Source organism: Arachis stenosperma, chromosome 10 (genome assembly GCF_014773155.1).
Source record: "Arachis stenosperma cultivar V10309 chromosome 10, arast.V10309.gnm1.PFL2, whole genome shotgun sequence".
NCBI classification, from domain to species: domain Eukaryota; kingdom Viridiplantae; phylum Streptophyta; class Magnoliopsida; order Fabales; family Fabaceae; genus Arachis; species Arachis stenosperma.
The window spans coordinates 17147142-17171667 of NC_080386.1; the positions used below are offsets into that span (position 1 = coordinate 17147142).

The window sequence follows — 24526 nt, forward strand, 5'->3', positions numbered from 1 at the left end:
TCGATAACACAAACATTTTTTTTCCAATTATATTAGATGTTCATAAACACACTATTTTTTGAATGTTCAAATATCACAATCCTATCATGTCATACATTATTTTTCAACCTTGTATTCGTACATACATCTCTCCATTAATTTGTGATGGAACTATGGAAGAGTGCAAAGAGAAAAACAGAAATCACAAACAATTATGTCTGATTTATTGATTTTGAATACTACTGTGCTTCAAGTTATAAAGCATCACTTCATAATTCTACTGCTAATAAATAGATACATCATCCTTTTATTGGTACAAAAAACAAAGAAAGAAGCATATCGTTCCTTTAAAACTCGAGTCGAAAATTTGTTATCTAATGCAACAACTCTAGTTAGTATGAAAATCACGTTTAAATTTGAGAAAAATTAAACTTTAGTTGAACCATGTTCAAAGAAAGTTAAAATCAGCCAAACACCAACTCAAGAAAATATAAATTGAAGTATTATTCATTTATTCTCTACAATTTAAAGAAGTTTGGGATTGAATTGAATACAAGTTATCTAACATAAACGTAGAAGATGTATAGAACTATAGATCAAACTTTGAGTTCAGCATTTCATCGCTTTCTTCAAAATAAAGTCCCTAACACACAGCGGCAAATGGTACATGATGGCCATTGCGGTAGAGTAATGGCCGTAGGAGAACCACGCTGGTGGCTTCTTCTTCAGGATAGCGGCCACGGTGTGTTTCGCAAACTCATCATTGGGGGTTGACTTTGTTTTCTGAGAAAAATAAGCTCTATCTCGAATTGCGGCTTCAAAAGGCTTGAATAAGTCCCACTCAGGCATGTGATCGTAGCTAGCTATGGCGGAATTTCCAATATTTGACTTGATAGCTCCAGGGACAACATTGACAACATCAATTCCAAAATGGCTAAGTTCCAATCTATCAGAAAACCAATACAATGGGAAATAAGAAAAACCGCAACGATTTGCCTACATGTAAAGGCAAGAAAAATTGGCTCAGTTGAGCACTAAAACCCATAGTGCATAGTCTAATCCACTATATGTTAACTTTTCCTTAGTTTCATTGCACTTAGTTTTAAGAGCATCTAACTGTGGTGTACTACTTCCAGTTTTATTAAAATTTAAAGTATATCACTATTCTAAGGTATAAAGGGGCCTCAAGGAAAGGCATGAACACAATATATAAAGCAACATATTATATATTTATTTTTGTTTTAAAAAAAAAATTGGATCTGTTTCCATACATTTGTGTCTCTAGTTTATTTGGACAACAGGTTGAATTAATCAAGTCTGAGAATAACACCTTTCTATTTGAAATTCTTTCCAATAGAAGTGGAAATATTTTAACTAAAGCTGAAACACCTGGTAGAACAAAGTGTTTCAGAAAGTCATCCTAAAGAACTTTAAATTAATCAAGTAGTCCTTTGAGTTAGATTAGTCGGATTCTTGTAAGAAGGATGCTAGTGACAAAGACCAAGAAAGCAAGCACTACAAGAGGAAAATGAATGAAACCTTAGGGTATCTGTCAAAGAATGAAGGGCAGCTTTGGACGAAGTATATGCGCCAGACCAAGGTCCAGATGCCATAGCCGTAACGCTTCCAACATTCACAATCTTACCCTGTTTCCTCTTTGCCATATGAGGAACAACAGCCTGAATCATCCTCAAGGCACCTGCATGTCCCCAGTGACATAGAAATTTGATAAGTCCTACACAGACTGTGCTTATCTTCAAATCGTTTCCAGCACCCCAAGCATCGGTCCCCCCAGGTTTTCGGTACTAAAAAGTATTAACAAACAAACAAGCAAACACTTCCCTAACTCCAACACCAAAACCATTCAAAACAATGAACCATTTCATTCCTCTTTGGTTAAGCTTTAGATATTTTTTTCCCCATAGTATCCTCTAGCCTAGCAGACTAAGGACTAATCCTTCGTGGATTAGAGCTACATTTAAGGTTTTGCAGCAAGCCAATGGTTACTATATGCACAAGACGAGATTCAAACCTGACACTTGCTAAAGCAAATAAGTAAGCTAACTAATTGACCAGGTTGGTTGGTTTGGTTAAGCTTTAGATTGGAAACCTGAAATTGAATTCCTTGATTTGGAACTAATTAGTCTTATAAAGTTGAAATCCTGATAGATTTAAATTCCCTTCATCAAAGGCTCAAAAGTTTTGTGATGGAATTAACTGACATTAAAAAAAATAATATACCTGAACTACACTAAACTAACATATCTCTTCTCTTCCCCACGCTTCCAAAACAAAAGACAAAATAGTCAGAAACAAAGTATTGAACAATTATTATTAAATGCATTCCAAACAAAGAATTGAATTGAACTAAATTGAGTTGTATAATTTAATACCAGTTAATAACACTAGATCCTATATCCACTAAAATCAATCGAACAAACACTGACTTCCGCAGTAAGAATTTCAGAAAATACAATGGAATCGAAGACACAAAGTTAGTTAGGGTTAGGGAATACCGAAGACGTTGGTTTCGTAGGTGCTCTGAATCGCAGAGAGAGGAACCTCGGGAAGAGGGCCCACACACTGAACGCCGGCATTGTTGACAAGAACGTCGACACGGCCGAAGTGGGCAATGACGGCGTCGAGAGCACGGCGGACGCTGTCGTCGGACTTGACGTCGAGCTCCTGAAGGAAGAAGCGGGTGTCGTGCTCAAGGTCCGCCATGGTGGAGCGCGACCTGCTGGTGGCGACGACAGCGCACTTGTTGGCTGCGAAGGCGCGTGCAAGCGCGTGGCCTATGCCTCCCTCGGAGCACCCCGTGATGAGTACTATCGGTTTGTTGATGTCTTCGCGGGGATCCATCATTCAGTAGCAGTTGTGACTTGTGAGTACTGAGTATGATGATATTGCGTGTTCAAATTTCGCTGATGGTGGGGTTTTGTTTTTCTATTGTTTTTATTTTTTATTTATCCATGTTTTGGGGCTGACATGGAGTCCGGTGCGAATGGGACCAGCATCGGGTGATGTCGTTACAAACGATGAAGCTGCACACATTTTTCCTAACATTTAAGTGCTTAAGTAACTTTACGTAAGTGGTAGACTGGGCGGTACCTATGACTATGAAGAGCACACACGTAAATTTTAAAAAGTTATGGGATATGAAAACACGCATATATTAATAATATAATATATTATTAATATTAAACTAATAAATATTTTTAAAAATAATCATGTAATATACTTTTTCTTCTAAAAGTAGATAGATATTCAAAAAAAAAAAAATAAAATCACAAATTTCTATATCTTAATAGAGTTAGTAAGAATTTTGTACATTATATGTATATAAAAAAAGTTATCCAAAATTATATTATTTTTTTATTATTTATGGTTGATATTTTTATTATTGAAAATTGTCATTCTTTCTAATTTCAGTTCATCAAGAAAAAAGTTAGCAACTTTAAGAATTCAATTTTTTTCATCAATTGGTGAAAAAGCATCTCCAATAATATTCTACATAAAGGGTGGCAAACGGACCTAAATTTGCTGGGCCACCCTGTGTAACCCGCCAAAAAAGGGGGGTCGGGTTGGAAAATTAAGACCGTCAAGTAGCAAAAGCCCGCCTAACCCGCATCACTTAAACCGCGGGCTTTGGCGGGGCAGGGCGGGGAGGGCTTCTCGCCGGGTTTAGTGTTTTTTCAGTGAGGATGTATTTTTACAATTTTTTTGCCAAAATCTAACTTCTTCCAACCTAACTTACAAGAGTATATGAAGATAAAATTGAGTGGTTTGGATTATGTTTATGTTACTTTGGAGACAATATTTATAATTATGTTTTAAATTATGTTTATTTTGCTTTGGAGAGAATATTTATACTTATGTTTTGGATGAAAACTTGGTTAATAATTATGTTTATTAGATATTTATAATTACAAAGATTTTAATGTTTATGAATATAAAAAATATAATTTTTTATGCCTTTAGAAATTATAAATTTATTAATATGATTGTGAAATTATATATATTATTTAGTAGTTAATAGTAAAAAAAAAAAGAAGAAGAGGAGCTTTGGCGGGCTTAGCCTGCCAGCCCGCAGTTAGGCGGGACGGGGTGGGATTCTAGGACCGCCTCACTAGGCGGGGCGGGACGGACCAGCCCGCCAAAGGACTGGCTTCTAGCGGGACGAGGCGGGGCAGGGCGGGCTTCCACATCATAGTTTTTCCTTTATTGTATTGTGAAGTTTTTCTTGAAAGAAGACGAAAATTAGTGTGGACAAATACTAAAATATCTGCACATTTAGGCTTCAACGTGTTTTTTTTAGAGAATGCATAAAAGAATAAGTGCTCAATTCCTTTCACAACAAAAAGATGAAGATGGTTGCCTTAGTAGCCTATGAGCAATTGGTTGAAGAAGTTTTTCTATCATTTAAGAAGTCATAATCATCAAAGACACCTCTACCATCAGAAAAGCTTGTAAGTTCAATGTGTATTTTTCTTCTCTCTTCTTCATCAAAAAAATACCACTTCAAGCATTTAACTCTCTCATTAGTGATCTCAATATCTTGATGATGAGAAACTCATGTAGGATCTTCTCTCAACCATTGGTGGCTATAATACCTATATAATTAGTGGTTAAGTAGAAATTAGTAATAGTTAAATTATCTTCACTTATAAATATAAATTATAAAGTATAAATATAAAGAGTTACTTTGGATTCAATGAATGTGCTAAACAATGAAGAGGTGTGCTACATTTTGTCCATTCTTAAACAAATATTGCAGTGAGAATTAGAGTAACAACGACAAGAACGGACGGAAGTGGTGACTGGAGAAGCGATGAACACAGCAGCGAGCACGGGAGCAGTGACGACGAGCATGGCAAAAGTGGTGACTAAAGAGGTGACGAATGGCAGCGAGCAGCGACGACGAGCACCACGGAAGTGGCGGCAGTGAAGAGGAGATGCTGGAATTGAGAATAAGTGGGCGTGGAAAGGGACGATGAACACCCACATCGGTGAGGACCGGAGGTGGCGGTGACGACTAGAGGTGGCAGCAGACCGGCAATAAAAAAAGGGTGAGTGGATGTGGAGCCAGAAAAAGTTTAGGGGTCGAGGTGAAAAGTTAGTGTTTTTATCTTTTACAATGCATCTTTTGTAAAAGTAAAATTGAAGTGAAATTTTCAAATCACTATTGCATCGTGTCTGGACAGTTTTTTTATTTTTTGGACAAGATACATTTTTGCATGTCGAACGAGTGTCTTTGTGCATCATGTCTAAAATGTATCCGACACACCGACACTGCAACTAAATAAAGTGTTTGTATTTCATAAGTCAGTACATATAATGCATTGGGTACCTAACTACCTATCCTTGAAGATGGGTACAGAGATAATAATGGAAATTTATAAATATCTTACCTATAAAATGTCACCTGTGAAAATGGGAGGAGATTTAATCCCCACTTTGTGGAAACTCCTTCCCAAAGATAATTATACTAATGGATACTAAAATTAGTTATTAAAATATAAATATATTTTAAAAACAAATTAAATTATATATAAATATATTAATAGTTAATTTTAGTGTATAATAATATTTTTATAATTATATATATTAATAAAAATAGATATTTTAATGATAGTAATTTTTTATAAAAATAATATTTTGAATTATTAGATTAGTTTATATATTTGGCTGAATATATTTGACTATATAAAAAAAAGTTATCGCTTATTCCGAGCATTACCTGAAACTGGGTTGTTTTTTGGCTTAAACGTGAGGTCCAGACTCCTTTTAAGGCAGCGTCCGACTTGTATTGGTGCCGAGGTGCCGCCGTTCGGGTTCCTCGTGAGGAGGTGGAGGGTGGTTCCTGCAAGAGACTTTGATACTTAAGTTAGCAAGGGCTTTAAGCAGGTTTTTAGTATATTGGGTTCTTAATATACCTGAGGATGTTAGTGTATTTATAGTAGAAAAGATAACCATCTTTTTGGAGTAGTTCTACCGTAAGTGGTGGATAACCATTCTTTTTTCTAGGGAAGTTGTTAAGATCTCCCTTTTAGATAAATGGGAGATATCTTAGGACTCAGTTACTTATTCAGATAAGTAAGGCTGAACTGTTGTCGTTGCGCCCGACCTCTATGAGGTCGGGTAGGAATGGATAAGGCCACCTTTATTGGATGGGCCTTTAATCATTTGGGCTGGGCTTTACTTTTTGGGCCAATGTATGAATAGTTTTCCTGCTTGAGTTCGAGCTTTTATGAGGTCGGACTCGAACATTTTGTGGCTTTGGGATGTTGACATCTCACGTCGGGTAAACTTCCTTTCTGGGATAAGTCGGGTACTCGACGTGCTTTTTAAAATTCAAAACGTTACGTCTTTATGTAACGTCACGCATGTTCCTTCTTCGGTTACCTGGTAACCATGCACGCTTTTAATTAGGGGTGCAAAATAACACTTTTGTCCCCAGTGTTTTATAAATACTCAATCTTTTTCTCTTTCATCTTTTTTCGCTTTCTTCATCTCAACTTGTTTTTTTTTCATCTTCTCTCCAAAATTCTTCACAACTCTTTTTCTTCTTCAAGATTTCTCCTTCCGTTTGCTCGTTTACTTAAGATTTTTGGATTGTACGTGCTTTTGCTGTTTGAAGTAATCTTTTTCCGTTTTGCATTCTTCTTTCCAGGTTGATTTTTGCCCCTTTTACTTGTTCTGTTTTTTGCGTTCTGTTTTCTTTATTTTGCTTTGCCATTTTGATTGTAATTTTGATTCTGGAAATTTGCTTGCATTCTTTTGTTGTTGCTGTGATTTTGAATGTGGGATTTTATTTTGTAATGCCCCCAAATGGTGCCATTTTCTTATGAAAGATGGCGTTATTTCCATATTTTGGAGATATAGCATAACTGTTGTGTGTTGGAAGGGTTTTGCAACATTCTTGGTTGATGTTGACCCAAACTCTTTCGAAATTTGTAAATGATTGTGTTGTTTATTCTTTGCATTCAGGAGGTTGATGATGATCTTTGAAGACGACCAGACCTTTTGATCGTTTGTCTTGATTTGTTGTTGTCCGATTTGTGGTGATGAATTTTTGTTTTGTTGTATTGTAGGTATAACTTTTGTCTCGGTCTGTAATTCACAACATGTCGTCTAAAGTCCCATCCGATCTGACTTGGGTAGATATTTCTATTCTTACTCCTATCCTTGTTATTGATAATGAGTACGCTGAAATCTTTCATAGACATCATAGGTTATGTTTGAATCAGGAGGATGAGAGGAGTTATGAGATTGTAGTTGACGATCTTGAGGAGAGGGTCTGTTTTCCCCTACTTGATAGGTCGAAATGTCACTTCATCTATGTCTATGATTTCTTTTTTACCAAGTTAGAGGTTAGCCTTCCTTTTTTCGACTTCGAAATTAAAGTCCTTAAGACCTATAATGTTGCCCTTGCCCCAATTGCATCCAAATTCTTGGAGTTTCTTGAAAATATACCAACTTCTTTGTCGGGAACTTGATGTTCGACCTTTTCTTAAGGTCTTCTTTTATCTTTTTGTCTTAACCAAACCCTTTTAGATCCAAAAAACAAAGGTTGGTTCTCTTTCCAAGCTATCCAGGGGAGAAAAGTCTTTGCCACTTTTGACGATTCTTTCTACAATTACATTTTCAAAATTCATTCTATTGAGGGTGTCCGATCTTTCTTTCTTGGTGAGCGGGATGAGCCTATTTTCCCTCTATATTAGGAGGAACATCCTGTAATAGTTAAGTATAATGCGGACACTTAGATGAGATCGAGGAGAGTGTAGTCGGTCTATTTTAGGAGTGTTGGGGCCGAGCTCCTTATCTAGATACCAAAAATTTTTAAGGAATTCCAGCCAACTTCAATCCAAACTTGGTAGTATTCTTTTCAATTTTTAAATATAGTTTTATTGACTTTGATTTTAAGGCTAACATGATCCGACCTTAACATTGTGCAGATAAAATGGCCCCCTAAGTCGGCCGCAATGAAAACACTTCAAATCGCAAGAAAAAATGTTGCTGTTCGAAACATACAACTGAAAGAAGCCGGTGAAACTCTCAACCTCTTCTCGCCCTCTAAGTCAAACTCGGGCACCTTGGCCTCTTTGAAGATTACTTTTGACCCGGCTCCCCAGCTGACCCCTCCTCTTTCTAGCTCGGTCAAACCAACAGCCTGTCCTCCACCTTCTAATCTCAAGCCGAACCCTAAAAAACGTAAGACTTCGGACTCGGGGGTATATATAAGCAGGGCTTTGATGCCATTGCTTGGAGTGAGAAACACATCCTTTCCCACAACTTTATTAATATGGACAACATTGCCATAAAATCCTATCTCCAGCTTATAGACCGAGGTGGAGTCTGGACGGTCGGAATTTTTGCAACTCTATTAAGGGAATTGGAGAAGACTTCCCTTGGTGCTATTCAGCGCATGTTGTCTGACTTGCAGGCTGAAGTGGCATCCTTGAAGGAGTCTAAGAAGGAGTGGAAAGAAGAAAAAGAATATCTGCTTCTCGACCTTCACAAAGCTCTGGCTAAAGTAAAGATAGCAGAAGCCACTTTAGCCATGTCAGAGGGGTTAAAGAAGAAGGTAGAGGAGGGTTACACCAGGGTCTTTGGGGAGAAGCTCGACTTGGTGGTTGAGATCACTAAATCCTGAGATAAATTAGGGTTTAATTTCTGAGATAAATTGGGATGAAACGAGGGAAGGGGGTAGTAGTAAGGGTAACTCACATAATTGTTTTTAAATTTGTGACCGATTTTGTGACTATAATTTTAATGATCGAAATAGTAATCAACTAATTTTTTTTATTTACTTATTGATCGGTTGCAAAATCGGTCACTACATTTAAAAATAACGATCGATTTTGTGATTAAGAGTTTTAAGGACATTTATTCCTTTTTTTTGGTTGTATAAAATTAATCGGTCGCTAATTCAGTGGCTATTAGTAACTGATTTTGTGAGTCACTAAAATCAGTTGCTAACTTAACAATTAGCAACCGATTTAGCGACCAGTTATTTAACGACCAAACAGTTATTCACCATATTTCACTATCAGTTGCAAAATCGGTTGCTAAAATAAAAAATAGCAACTGATTTTGTGACTAACAATTTCAAAGACGTTACTTTCTGTTTTGGTTGCTAATTCAGTCGCTAAATTAAAAAATAGCGACCGATTTTGGTGACCAACTTTATTTTGGTTGTATTAAAATTTTATCGGTCGCTAATTTGGTTGCTATTAGTGACCGATTTTGTCGGTCGCTGAATGTAATTTAGCAACTGATTTAGCGACCAATATTTTTTTTGTCCTAGAAATTTTATATCAGTCGCTATTAGCAACCAATTTTTTTTGTCGCTAAAATCGGTCACTATTCTAATAGTTTCTTGTAGTGACTCCTGCTCCACTTCCAGCTTTATTGGATGATCCATCTACATACAAATTCCAAGTTGATGGATCTCCCCGGGCTTTAGTGTATTCTGCCGCAAAATGGGCTAAATACTGAGATTTGATTGCTGTCTGGGTTTCATACCTTAAGTCAAATTTGGACAGCTCCACAGCCCATTGTAGCATCCTCCCCGTAATGTCCGTCTTTTGCAGAATATGCTTTATAGGTTGATTAGTTCGAACCTTTATAGTGTGAGCTTAAAAATAAGGTCGGAGCCTTCTGGAAGTGATGATAAGGGTGTATGTGAACTTCTCTATCTTTTGATAGTTTAGTTCTGCCTCCTGTAGAGCTTTGCTCACAAAGTAGATAGGTTATTGTCCATGTTCATCCTCTCTAACCAAGGCTGACGCTATAGCCCGAGTTGCTACTGCTAGATAGAGGATAAGCTTCTCTCTTGGAAGAGGTCGGGTAAGTATTGGAGGTTGGCTTATGAATGTTTTGAAATTTTGGAAGACTTATTCGCATTCCTGAATCCATTCAAATTAGTTCCCTTTTTTAAGTATTGAGAATAAAGGTAGAGACTTTAGAGCTGATCCTGCTAGGAACCTAGAAAATGCGGCCAACCTCTCGTTTAGTTGCTGGACTTCCTTAAGGCTAGTCGGAGTTTTCATTTCTAATATGGTTGTGCACTTATCTGGGTAGGCATCAATACCTCTTTGAGTGAGCATGAAGCCTAAGAACTTCCTAGCCTCCATTGTGAAGGTGCATTTTGAAGGATTCAATCTCATCCCATGCATCCTTATTATGGAGAACACCTAAGACCAGTCAGTCAAAAGAGCAAGATCGTCTTTGGTCTTGACGGGCATATTGTCCACATATACCTCCATTAGTTTTCCAAGGTGAGATGAAAACACCTTATTCATTAGCCGTTGATATGTAGCTCCAACATTCTTTAATTGAAAATGCATTACTACATAACAATAGTTAGCCTTTGGAGTAATGAAAGGAGTCTTTTCTTGATCCAACTTGTACACTTGGATTTGGTTGTATCTCGAGTATACATCCGTAAAGGACAGATATCTATACCCTAAAGTTGAGTCAACCAAGGCATCAATACTGGGGAGAGGGAATGGATCTTTGGGGAAAGTTTTGTTGAGGTCAGTGTAATCCACACACATCCTCTATTTCCTGATTTTCTTTTTTATGAGGACCACATTAGCCAGGCAAAAAGGATACTTTACCTCCCTTATAAAGCCAACTTCTAATAAGTTTTGCACCTGTTCTTCCACGACCTGCGTTCTTTCAGGATCGAGCTTTCATCTCTTTTGCTAAACAAGTCGAGATCTTGGATAAACGGCGAGCTTGTGAGACATGAGGTCGGGGTCTATACCAGACATATCGGAGGCTTTTCAAGTGAAAAGGTTAGAATTCCTTTGTAAGAGATAAATGAGTTGTGCCTTTAGACTTTCTTTCAAGTTGGCCCTTATGCTCATTGTCTTTTATGCCTGATCCCCGATTTGCACCTTTTCTATCTTTCCATAAGGTTGGGGATGTAGCTCCTCCCGAACTCGGACACCGCCGAGCTTAATAGTGTTGACTTCTTTACCACTTGTACTACCTCTTAAATTGAGACTTTCATTGTAACACTTTCTTCCAACTTCTAGTCTCCTTTTACAGTGACAATTCCTTCTATAGTTGGGAACTTTATGCATAGTTGAGACGTAAAAATGACTGCAGCTAATCGGCTCAAGGTTATTCGACCTATTAAAGTGTTGTAAGCTGATGCCACGTCTACTACAATGTAGTCAATGCTTAAGGTTCTTGATTTCATGCCTTTACCAAAAGTGGTATATAATGAACTATTAGATACGCCTTTAGATCCTTAACCCAAAAAGGTTGTCTGGATAAGCCTTTAGATCCTTTTCTTCTAACCCAGATTTATCAAAAGCATGCTTAAATAGTATGTCAGCCGAACTCCCTTAGTCCACCAAAGTTTTATGGAGGTTTGCATTAGCAAGGATCATTGTAATTACCATAGGGTCGTTGTGACCAGGTGCCACCCCTTGTGCATCCTCTTTGATGAAAGAGATTGTGGGTAGATCGAGAGCTCCACTCTCTTTTCCGACTTGATATACCTCTTTAAGATGCCTTTTACGTAAGGACTTAGTAACTCCTCCTCCTACAAATCTGCCATTTATCATGTGTATCTGCCTATCGGGGGGTTTGTGGTGGCCGATCTCGTCGACTTCCATCTTCATCTCCTCTTTTCCTTTTTCCTGAGTCGTCCGCCCTTTCAGCAAGGTATCTTTCTAATTGACCTTCTCTAGCCAACTTTTCTATAATATTTTTCAAATCATAACAATCATTGGTAGAATGCCCTTATAGTTTGTGATACTCGCAATATTCTGTCCGACTTCTAGCCTTTTTGTGTTTAATGGGGCAAGGAGGTGGAAGTTTTTTAGTATGACAGATCTCCCTGTAAATATCGACAAGAGAAACTCGGAGTGGAGTGTAATTGTGGTATCTTCGATGCTTCTCCGAGATATACTCCTCTTTTTTCTTTATCTCCCTCTCTTTATCCCAAGTTTGGTAGGGAAGGTTTGGTTTTGGGATGGAATCTCTACGTCGGGAGTTCTCCTCCTTGTTGATATACTTCTCTGCCCGCTCTTGTACTTCATACAAGAAAGTCGGGTGTCGCTTGGATATGGATTGGGAAAATAGCCCTTCTCTAAGGCCGTTAACCAACCCCATTATCGCTGCTTTAGGAGGTAAGTTTTGTATTTCCAAGCAAAGTTTGTTGAATCTTTCCATATAATCTCGGAGTGTTTCACCGACCTCTTGTTTTACCCCTAAGAGACTTAGATCATGTTTGACTTTATCCTTCTAAATTGAAAATCGGGTCAGAAACCTCCTTGCCAGGTCATCAAAGCAAGTCGCTGACCTTGGCGGTAAGTTATCAAACCATTTAATCACTGCTTTGGTCAGCGTTGTCAGGATGTCCTTGCAACGAGTTGCATCAAATGCATTAGCTAGGTACATCCAACTTTTGAAATTGCTAAGGTGATGTCTTGGGTCGGTCATTCCATCATAAAGATCCATAATAGGACTTTTAAAGTTCCTGAAAACCCGTGATAGTATGATTTCTTCAATGAATAGGTCCTCCCTTCCAAGAGGACTTCCCTCTCTTTCAGCCCGATTTCTCTGATTTCTTAGGTCGGCCTCTAATCTCAGGAGCTTTTCTTCCAGCTCTCTTTGTCGTCGTACCTCTTTTCGTAATTCCCTTTCCGCTTCTCACTATTGTTTAGCTTCTTGGTCGAGTTGCTCTAATCAACTGCGATGCCCGTGTACGAGTTCTAGTATCTCCGTGGGATGAGAAGGTTCTTCATCTTTGGGTGGATGGATCTCTAAATGGATCCGCCATGGTGGTGGGTTTTCTGATGTACCTTCCCTGTGGGGGGGGGGGGGGGAGGGTAATTGTTCTTTCCTGTGGTGGAGGTAACACAAGTGCTCGATCGTCATTGTAAGGCTCTAGTTCTGATTCAGATGCCGTATGGCTGTCCTCAAGGTCCCCGACAACGGTGCCGATGTTTCGAGGATTACATAAAACTAGGTTGCTTTTGGGCCTAGACGTGAGGTCCAGACTCCTTTTTAGGCAGCGTCTGACTTGTATTGGTGCCGAGGTACCGCCGTCTGAGTTCCTTGTGAGGAGGTGGGGGTGGTACCTACAAGAGACTCCGATACTTAAGTTAGCAAGGGCTTTAAGCATGTTTTTAGTAGATTGGGTTCTGAATATACCTAAGGGTGTCAGTGTATTCATAATAGAAAATATAACCGCCTTTTTTGGAGTAGTTATACCGTGGATAACCGTTCTCTTTTTCTAGAAAAGTTGTTAAGATCTCCTTTCTAGATAAGTGAGAGATACCTTAGGAGTCAATTACTTATTCAGATAAGTAAAAATAATGGAGAGAAATCACATGGGTTACTACTCACACCCGAGTAGTGATTCATATTATTGTGGATGGGAAAACTATCCGAATTTCGGTTGGCAAAGTCAAAACCAAGGAAACTTCAATGTTCCATGTTCCAACTATCAAGAACCACCATCTCCATATTCATACCAAGAACCACCACCTCTCTATCCATATCAAGAACCATCATCTTTCTACACATATCAAGAGCCACCATCTCTTTATTCATACCAAGAACCATCCTCTTTTTACTCTTATCAAGATTCATCATCTCCTTCTTATTCATACGAAGAACCATCCTCTTTTTACTCTTATCAAGAACCATCATCTCCTTCTTATTTATATCAAGAGCCACCATCTCCATATTCATATCAAGTATCATCAGATCTTGAGCTTCTCATGAAAGAATTCATACATGATATAAAGACGAGTGTCAAAAATATAGAGAAATATGTGCAGACGATTATCAAGAACCAGGAAGGGGAACAAGCAAATTCTTTCCCAGGAGATACAATGCAAGATCTTATGGAAGAAAGTGAGGAAATCAATCAAAGGAGTTTATACTCCAGTGAATTAGAGAACTTTCTACCCTCACATATGGAAGAAGAGGAAGATGCAAAAACAAAGGAGGAAGATGCACCAACAAAAGAAGGAAGCTGCACAAACAAAGGAAGTTGTAAAGGATGAAATCAATTATGGAAATCTACATTCCAATGAAGCAGAGAGTGTCACAGAGGGTGAGTTTATTGAACCACCAATTCAAGAAGTTCCTGATGAAGGGTACACTCTAACCATCACACAACACCAAAATTTTGAAATCAAAGAAGTGAAGGCAACCAAGGAAAGCACTGAAAGGGGGATTGTGACCAAGAAACAAAAGAAAATATCTATGAAGAAGAAAAGGTCAGCAAGAAATAATCCAACCTCTACCCCAACAAGCAAGGTGAATCAAGCTAATCACAATAAAAGAAAGCTTGTTAGATAGAAATTATATCAGGGGACACCAATCGTCACCACTTCCCCCTTGGAGACATTTCTTTTAACCAACTGGAAGAAGAGGAAGAAAATTCAACAATCAAGTCAAGCTAGTGACATTAAAGAAGTGCTTGTCGGGAGGCAACCCGATAATTTTGTATCCTTGGTTATTTTTCGTAGTAGTGGTTTTCTTATTTATTTGATTTTTATTGAGTTTCTATTGTTTTCCTTTCACTTTACGTGTGTTCTTAGAACAGGAACTAAATATTTCAAAAAAAAAAGAAAGAAAAAGAGAGACGAAGAAGAAAAGTCACCCGAGAGATGAGCAGGAGTGGCATAGGAACTATGCTATGCGCACAAACAAGACCACGCGTACGCATATCTTACGCGTGCGCGTCGTTTGTGCCTTTAGCCATCCACGCGTGCGCGTCACTGACGCAAATGCGTGACCTTGAAAATCAGCGTAAATAGGTGTTTGGGCAGAGAGTTGTGCTGGCTTGGGGCTGGAAGTGTGCTAGAAGCACAAACTTGTTCACGCGTACGCGTCCCTGACGCGTGCACGTCCTTTGCACAAAAGTTCATCCACGCGCACGCGTCATATAAAAATTTTGGTCCCCAAGCCACGCGAGCAGAGAGTTGCGCGTGCACGCGGCTGGCTTCATGCAATTCGCACAATCCAAGCGCACGCGTACGCGTGCTTGACGCTCACGCGTCACTATGATCATCGTGCGACCCACGCATACGCGTCGTCTGCGCCGCACACCTCCACTAGTGCACCGTCCAGTTTTTGGTTTTCATTATCTCTCTCTCCCATATCCTAATTCTCTCTTGTTCTTTTATCCTTTTATTCTTCTTTTATCATACTATTTAATTTTTTTTGCCTCTCTATTTTCAGTTCTTCTTTGCTTGAGGACAAGCAAACCTTTAAGTTTGGTATTGACGCTTCGCTTATGGCTTTTCTGTTTAACACCAAAGGGAGATGAATGTTCTTCATGGAGGAATGAGGTGGCCACCAGCATAACTGAGGTGGTTGAGTTCCTTTCATTCTATTTCTCTTCCGTTCCTTTTTTGTTGTCCTATATTTTCTGTTGCTTTGATTGCCTGTATGATCTTTAGTACTTTTAGTTCTTAGAATATAAAAAAAAATTATTGTCTCATGTACCACTCACTAAGCTTGAATCTAAAAAGAAAAGAATTTAAGTGATGTATTGCATGAGAAATTGAGTTTAATTTTAAGAGTAGTCTTATTTATCCAAATGTGGTGATATTATTTGTGATTTTGAATGCATGACATGAACAATGCATATTTGAATTTGAATAAAAAAATGTTGATGTATAAGGAACAGGAATTTAGAGAATTATTATGACTTCTCTGAAATAAATAAAAATTTAATCTTTGAAGCAAAAGAAACAGCAAAAAAACTATAAAAGCAAGGTCCAAGGCTCTGAGCATCAATGACTAGGAAGGTCAGACATGATTAAAAGCTCAAAGAGTTATTTCCCTAGTCATATGCTTGTGGTGTGATTGTGTCAAGTAATCCTTGAGACAGAACACTTAGAGATGAGACCAAGTGCGTTTAACAGAGTATGCCAAAGGCTTTGAGCACCACTGTCTAGGAGTAACTGAAAGAAAAATCAGAACTTAAAGAGAGTTCCCCAGTTAAGTGCTTGTGGTGTTTCTATGTCAAGTAACCCTTGAGACAAAACATTTAAAGTCACGGCTAGGCTCAAGGTGAAAAGCACCAAAGAAAAATGAATTAAAGAAAATTATGATGTGTTCAAGGATTAAACTGGAGTATAAAGATCAGAGAATTCATAATATTATCCGGATTCTAATTCCGAATGACAATGACATCCTTCTGATTTAAAGGAGAGTGAGATGCCAAAACTATTCAGGATTGCAGTTGTAAACCCCACTATAAGAAGAGACATGAGCTTAATCGAACTCTCATTCTCATGCAAATTCACATCCTAAGCCTATATTAATTGGGTTACTTGAGGACAAGCAACAATTCAAGTTTGGTGTTGTGATGCATGAGCATCTTTCCTATCTTTTTCTAGTGAATTTGTATTTAAATTGTTGAGTTTAATTAAGAATTAATTACCTTTTAGCCACTATGGATGCTACTTTGAGTCTCGTGCAATCTTGTTTATTTTAGGTAGCATTCGGCTGGATTTGATGGAGTTTCTACAGCACAAGAATTAAAGGAGAGGACAGCGAGAAGCGACGCGCTCACGTACTTGACGTGGGCGCGTGATTTGGAGCTTTCCAGGGCGACGCGTGTGCGTACCTGACGCGTACGCGTGATTTGAAAATTTACACGGCGACGCGTGCGTATACCTGATGCGTACGTGTGACACGCGAAGAAGACCATCGATGCGTACGCGTGACTAACGCATACGCGTGACATAAGCCACGTACAGAAAACGCAGAAAACGCTGGGGGCAATTTCTGGGCCCCATTTTGGCACTCAAGTAAGGCGCAGCTCTTTGCCAAGTTAGGTGTGGATCCAGTGAAGCAAGTGGTCCCCATCCATCGATTGAAGACTTGCTGATTGCTATAATTAATTCTGATTTAAATTCAAATTTGATTTTAAAATAGAAAAATATATTATTTTAATTTTAATTTTAGAAAATAGATTTTTAATTAATTAGGATTAGTTATAAAAAGGATAAACTTTTCTTCTAGTAAAGGGGATTCCATTAGGGGGTTCTATTCAATTTTACATTCGGTATTTTATAGTTTACCTGAATTCTTATTTTCTCTCTGAACCATGAGCAACTAAACCTCCGCTGTTAAGGTTAGAAGCTCTGTCTATTGTATGGATTGATACTACTATTTTTCTATTTTAATTCATATTTTGATTTATATTTCAAGAATTGTTTTCGTTCTTTATCTTATGAATTTGGGTGGAACGGAAGTATGACCCTTGTTCTAATTGAGTTCTTGTATAACTTGGAAAAGCTCTTTACTTGAATAACAGCTTGAAAACATATTCTCCTAAATTTCTAATTATCTGGATTTAACGGGATATGTGACATATAATCCTCTTATTTTTGGGTAATTAGGATTTTTATGGCATATAAACTGGAATTTGAACTTCACCCTCTAATTGGAATTAATTGACCAAGAAATTGGCGGTTGATGAATTTTAGAGGAGACTAGGAAGGTCTAAGGAATTAGGGTCTAGTCACAAATAGTTTGCCATGAATTAAATCTTGCATGATTGAAATAGTTAGTAAAAAAAGTCAATCCGAAAAATAGATAACTCTAAAACCTTAACTGCCTTCTTCATATTATTTTTCCCAACTTATTTACTTGCCTGTCTTTCTGATATTTAGAATTTATTATTTAATGCTTTTGAACTTCCAAACACTATTTTCTGTTTGCCTAACTAAGTAGTTTAACCAACCATTATTGCTTAGTCCATCAATCCTCGTGGGATCGACCCTCACTCACCTGAGGTATTACTTGGTACGACCTGGTGCACTTGCCGGTTAGTTTGTGGTTATAATTTTCGCACCAGTATACCTGTAAAATGGACTCCGATGCTTAAGTCAGTATGAGAAGTATATGAAAATAATAAAATAATTCAGATCTTAGAACTTATAAAACTTATCATCTCATATTCTCTTGAGATATAGAAAGAGGTGTCTTTTACAGGCATAGAATTGATGAATAGAGTTGATGTTATGACCGTTAGCCATTAAGTTAGAATAATGGTTATTAAGATTGTTTGTTACAAACTTAGAATAAAGACAAATAAAGTTGAGTTATGGCTCACAATGCATAATAAAGACCGAGCTATAAGGTAATGGATCATAGTCCCCAAACTTTGTCTGCCGATCAATGACTCAGGTTAAGCTTAAAAAATAAAATGAGGTATAACTCAATTAAAAGATAAGTGAATAATGATATGGTGAGTCCCCAAATTTAATTAGGTTCTTATGTCTGCTCTTATAAAATATAAAAAATAAATAATTCTACAATAAAATTTATCTGCTCAAGTTAACTGTGAGATAGATACTTCATCAACCTATAACAAGAGACTGATGATTATTTCTTACTCAAAATCTTTAATTTATGAGTATTAGCTTAACCAAAAGATGTTGTGAAATAAATTATATAAATTTGATAATAAATATGCATAAATTATAGAATGAAACAAATGAACTGATTATCCATATGCCAAGTAGCAATATTTTAAATTAAAAAATTTCGAATTAGCATAAAAATCATAGTGGTAAAAATCGGATCGGACTGACCGGTTCGACCGGAAAATCGGTGAACCGGACCTTGTACCGATCCGATTTGGTATATTGACTGCTTAAGGAAATGGACCGGTCAAAATCGGTACGAACCGATCAAATCGGCCAAAACCGAACCGGTGTAGTCAACGGTTAACCTGAATGACGTCAGCATGCGGGTTGAGAAATTTGGAAAAATGCATTGCAGTGAGTAGGAGTCAAACTTAGGTCTTCTGAATTGAAGACCAAGTTGACAACCACTGCATTAAACCGTTTCTTTAGTATTGTTAATGCTTTTTATAATATATATTTTAATTTTTTATAACTAATATATATATATATATATATTATTTATTCTGAGAAAAAAATTATTTATATAATTATTTAATTATATAAAAATATTTAGATCTTGAAATTATTCTTCGAATATAATTCATAGATTATTATTCTTATTGTGTCTAATTAAGATACTATATAGTAGTATAAACTAATTATATGTCTATTTTTGTATTAGTTATTTATAGAATTCGACTTAATTATTCTTAAAATGTTAGTAAAAATATGTATTTTTCAAAATTTAATTTTAGGTTTTTGACTATTTTTATTTTTTATTTGCATAGTATCGAGTCAATCGGTTCAACCAGTGACCCACCGATTGAACCAATAACTCAGTCACCCAGTAACTTGACCGGTTCAATTACCGGTTCGATTATGACAACTATGATAAAAATGCATAAAGTTTTTATAATAAGATTCATGGTTAATAAATGCAAGCGTTATTGTAGATGCATGGATGACTTTAATCTATCATTTTGCTTTGTTTGCATTTAATTTCAAATGCTAACAGATAAATGGAATAATAATTCAAAGAAAATACATTAAAATATAATTTTTATGAACTATTATATTTAATTGCTTTTGCTTCGATTCATTTTAAATAGGAGCTCTACTATGAAATAAAGTTGGCTCTATCATCATGCTCATTTTAAATTTACTTTTCATCAATTCGGAGAAGTGTTTGCATGGTGAATTTGGAGTTGGTCCAAAGATAATATCATCAACATATATTTGAACAAAAAGAAGCTCCTTTACTTGATGAAGGGTAAATAAAGCTATCATGAATTTCTCTTTTACCATTCTGAGTTAAGAACGAAGTCAGATGATCATACCATGCTCTTGGTTCTTAATTTAACCCATATAAAACTTTGATAACCTTTAGCACATGACTTGGATGCTTCTTATCTTCAAAATGATATGGTTGTTTCACATATACCTCCTTTTAGACGAAGCAATTAAGAAAGATTGACTTCACATCTATATGGTATATAATGTGACATTCTGAGAAGCAGCAAAGACAAGCAGAAATCTCATGGCCCCCAACCTTGCAACCAACTGGTATAAAGATTTCTTCATAATCAATTCTATTTTTTTTTATTATACCCTTGAGCAACCAGTTTTACCTTATTTCTCACAATCTTTCTGACTTCATCAAGCTTGTTCTGAATACCAACTTATAGTTCTAATGATTGTTTTATCCTTGGGTCTCAGAAGTAGGTGCCAAACTTGATTTTTCTTAAATTTCTCAAGTTCTTATTTTAACATTAGAGCCTTCTTTTCTTTGGATTGTAAGGCTAAAGACTTTGTAATTTGAATGATCTCAATTAAAGTTACATCAAGCTCATACTCATGGATACCAAAAATTTCATTTAAGCCTAGTGTCTTTAGATATTTAGCTTTTTTAAAGGTTGTTGACATGGGAAGTCACCTTTTTGTAAAGCTTTTGAGAATCTTCTAAATGAGTTGGACATATATGAAAGTATGAACTAAACTCTTGAGGGTGTTCACTATGTTGATCAGAATTTCGATCTTTGTTTCCTTAACTTCCTTTGTTCCTTCATGAAGCATGTTTAGTCTATCCCATATTTACTTGGCTGTCTCACAAGCAAAGCTCATGTCATACTTAGACTTGTTGAATACACAAACAATTATTTATTTATCTTTAGAGTTTAGTTGAAGTATAGCCTTTTGTGAATCAATCCATCTCTCATTTGGTGTGGGAGTTTTGACCACTTGTCCATCTTCTCTTATGGATGCTATATATAGAATAAAGTATTTATTTTTAACTATTTTTTACATGTCAAGCAAGACTCGTAATCTCTATGAAGAGCTTTATTTTGTCCTTCCAATAGTCATAGTGGTCTCCATCAAAGAATGGAGGATGGTTGAGTGAGAGTTCTTCAAGATGATTTGATGACAGATCTGCCATGGATATTTACTTTTGCAACTTTTAGGATGCTCAACCCAGAAGACAAGCTAATATAGTAATTGAAGTTGTAAAAAGTGCATAAGATGGAAGGGGGTTGACTCCTACTTTGATTCTTTTGAATATGGAATAAGAATTTAAAAGTTTTTCAAGTCTTTAGACTAATATATATATATATACACCCACACAAACACACACACACACACACTAGCATGACGTATTCGCAAGCTTATATAAGTTTCTTAAAGCAAATTCTACGATATTATTTTGAAAAGAACAACTTCTGATGTCTTTGACAAATTTCAGATAACTGTATAAGTGTTCTTGAACTCAAGGCAAATAAATAAATAGTAAGTGTAAGAGATAAAGGTTTAAAAGAACTATACAATGATCTACACTGATTCGGTCTATAATACCTACATCTAATTCTCAAGTAGCTTGAAAGTTTAACTAATAAAATAAGATATTATTTGCAAAGAGCCTTGTCAGGCTACAATTTTGACTCAGACAGAACTATAACCCAAACGATGGACCTTTTATATTCTATTGACTTTTCCAGGCAAGACTCATATTAGATACTCTACCAATCTAAGAATGTTAGATATTATTTATTCAAGCTTTCTTAGGACTATAAAATGGCTTAGATTGGCTACTCACCGATCTAAGAACCTTAGATATTCTTGCTTGAACTGTTCTTAGGCTAAGAAATGACTCAGATTAGATACTCTGACAACCTAAGATCCTGAGATATTTTCCTGATTTCTCAAGTAAAACTTAGATTATACCACAACTTAACCTAAAGACTTAAGATATTCTTTCCTTAAGTCTTCTCAGGATTAGATACCTTTACTAGATCATGTTACAATGCAAAACCGTTGATTTAAAAAATAAACAGTGATAACTAGAATGTTAAGGAAATTACAAACTTTTGTGAATCCTTTCTTAGTACTCTGATATTGTTCAAAGATATTATAGATGAATACAGACTAGTCTCATATTTACAAAACTGTAATCTAGTCAAAGATATGAAAATATAATTTGTCTAAATTACAATTTGAAAAAAAATTTCTTCAAAAGAATGAAGAACAAAAGAATACAGAACTTAGAAAATATGAAAACATAACACTTGTTTGTTTCAACAATACCTCTTTCTTCTTCCAGAACTTTGGATCTTATATATAGGTAGCACTTCTATTTTTATCTCATTATTCCTCAAAAGTTTAGTGAAGGTCAAAATGCTTTTTTGTATATGTTAACGTTTTTTGCCATTTTTAGTAGCTTCATAGTATACTTTTTACATATGAGAGAGAAAGCTTCAGTAATCAGTTTGACTTGTTGAGCACACTCAAATTTAAATGTTGGAGGCAGGATATATAGTTTCATTAAATGATTTCTTAAGGTAAGCAGTTTCATGCCTTTAGTAGTTTCATGGCTAGGAATGAGACATACATTTTTCTGAGTTGTGCTACAATGCTTCTGAGGTTGCTTGAGTATTTACATTGCCTATTTTACACAGCGTAGCTTTTGAGGTTGTATTCTTTGATATTTAAACTTTCTTAGATTCAGAAGACACCTAGTTTGGTTATATTACTCAAGAAAAATTTTCTTAGATAGTTAATAAAATTATTAAATTATATTTAGGTTTGTTAACCATCAACATACATTCTTAGACATATCGTAGAGCTAACATGTATAAGCAATAAAAAACTGTATTTGTAACTTGAGGATTTCCATTAATCAAAGCTGATATTCAAATTCGCCAATTTCACTAGCTATTCTCTTTGCTCGAACTTAAAATTCTGCATTAGCAAAACATTTTTTTTCTGGGGTAGTGACCGTGGACTAGAGAAGAATTACATTAGTGAGGATGTGCATAGTATTTGTCAACCCAAGGTTGAATCGTGAACTTTGAAGAGTTTGAACGAAGCAATATCCATCAATGGATGTTAGACTTTCTCACCGTAAGATCTTTAAAATTTGGTGCACTTAATGGATCAATTGAAGTGCATTCAAGTGCATGATTTTTACTGATGGATATGTCTCTAAATGAACTGGAAAGATAGATGTAATCACTACAGAAAACGCGCACAGTACTATCGGATTTACACTCAAATTTTTTCAGAACTTTACCGTTAGATTTTCTGCCGCAAAATCCAATTGTAAGAAAGGTAAATGAATTTCAGTAAAGCATTATCATCAGACTAAATTTTTCGTCAGAAAATTCAATGGTAACAAATGGCGAAAAAACAATCAAAGTGGTGTGTATCTTACCATTAGAATTTTTGTCGAAAAATACGACGTAAGCAATTGAAATGAAACGCTGCGTTTCATTTAACAAAAATAACTTACTATTAGATTTTTCCGATAGTAAGCTAGGGATTTATTCTTGACGTGCCTTCCTCTCCCCTCACTTTGCAACCCCTAAAATTCAAACCTCTCCTCCCTCCACTATCTCCAGCTACCACATCCGTCCCAGGATGCCACATTGTTGTCGCCGTTGTCGTCCCTCTACCTCCTAAAATGTGTTTGAAGGATCTATACATGTTCCTAACATGTATCATACTTAGTCCAAGCAACTCCCAAGCAACCTAGTACATACATGTTCTGTTGATGTGTTCTTGTATCACACTGAAAGAGAATACAGAAAGATATATTGATAAGCGGTTTGAGGACTTAATGGTGAGTAATTACTAATTATCTTTATTCCATAACATATAATCCTTTCCAAATAATGGTGACTATAGTTGTCTTAATATTTATATGTCATGTGTTATCAGAACTTGGAGGCCACGACCTAGTAGTCTCTGCATTTTGGAAAAGAAGGGTACGAGTCAACCTGTTATGTGATAGTGGATCCTTAGAGTATGGCACCAGATTGTATTCGAGCCATACAAGAACCACATATATTGAGTAGGTAGACTCTTTTCTGACATTATTTGCTCCTCCACCTTTAGGGATTCCTCCACCTCAGCCACTAGCACTCCACCTCCCTAAAACGTTGATTTGCGCGAGCAGGTCTACAACTTCGCTCAGAGCCTACAGGATCAAGGTCAGCAGCTGCATCAGTTTACGGAGAGGTATAAGGAGTTCCTTGCATGCATGGCATATCGTGATATACGGGATATAGAGACAGAGTCCTTGAGATAGGAGCTGAAACAGATCCAAAGTATGAGACAATAGATGGCGATGATTAGATGCATACATGCGGCAGAACCTTTGATAGAGGGGCTCGTTCTCAACTTCTCATCTCCACTGGCACCAGCACTGGCACCTCTACTGCCGCCTTTACAGGACCGGGGATAGCTAGGAGGACGATGCGAATGACTATGAGAACACATAAGCCATGCTTAGGTATTTCTCCTTTTTCTTACATTTGTTATTTCACATTTGTTTCGCATTAGGATTTATTTGTTTGTCATTAATTTTTTCTTACATTTGTTATCTCACATTTCGAAAATTGTTTAATAAAATATAATATTTAGTTCTTATTAATTCTAATATAAACAATTAATTGTCAAATTATTGAATATGACAGGATATAATAAGGATATTGAATAGATGTATTTATAACCGTTGGATTTATAATTAGATAAATTCGACGCTAATAAATGATGCAAAAATTGAATTTCACACCAAGATTTCCATCGAATTTTTATCAAAGATAACATCTTTCAATATTCATCCTCCTAATTCTTAAATAAGCTTACCG

The 24526-nt window shown here is 36.4% G+C and overlaps 1 protein-coding gene across 1 annotated transcript; it reads right to left on the bottom strand.

The window, feature by feature from the left end:
• Positions 1–464: 464 nt before the first annotated feature.
• Positions 465–3032, bottom strand: LOC130954498 (short-chain dehydrogenase RED1). Its single transcript, XM_057881245.1, has 3 exons — positions 2496–3032; positions 1519–1678; positions 465–925 (listed from the first exon to the last, which is right to left on the bottom strand). The coding sequence occupies exons 1-3, from the start codon at positions 2842–2844 to the stop codon at positions 589–591; spliced, it is 846 nt and encodes a 281-aa protein (XP_057737228.1). The 5' UTR covers positions 2845–3032; the 3' UTR covers positions 465–588.
• Positions 3033–24526: the final 21494 nt, after the last annotated feature.

What these genes read in the sequence shown, in the direction of transcription:
- LOC130954498 (XM_057881245.1), bottom strand. Translation starts at nt 2,844, where the DNA reads ATGATGGATCCCCGCGAAGACATCAACAAACCGATAGTACTCATCACG. An exon ending in CTACGAAACCAACGTCTTCG is followed by an intron (nt 1,679 to 2,495) that starts GTATTCCCTAAC and finishes GGGGACATGCAG; the next exon opens with GTGCCTTGAGGATGATTCAG. An exon ending in TCTTTGACAGATACCCTAAG is followed by an intron (nt 926 to 1,518) that starts GTTTCATTCATT and finishes GTTTTCTGATAG; the next exon opens with ATTGGAACTTAGCCATTTTG.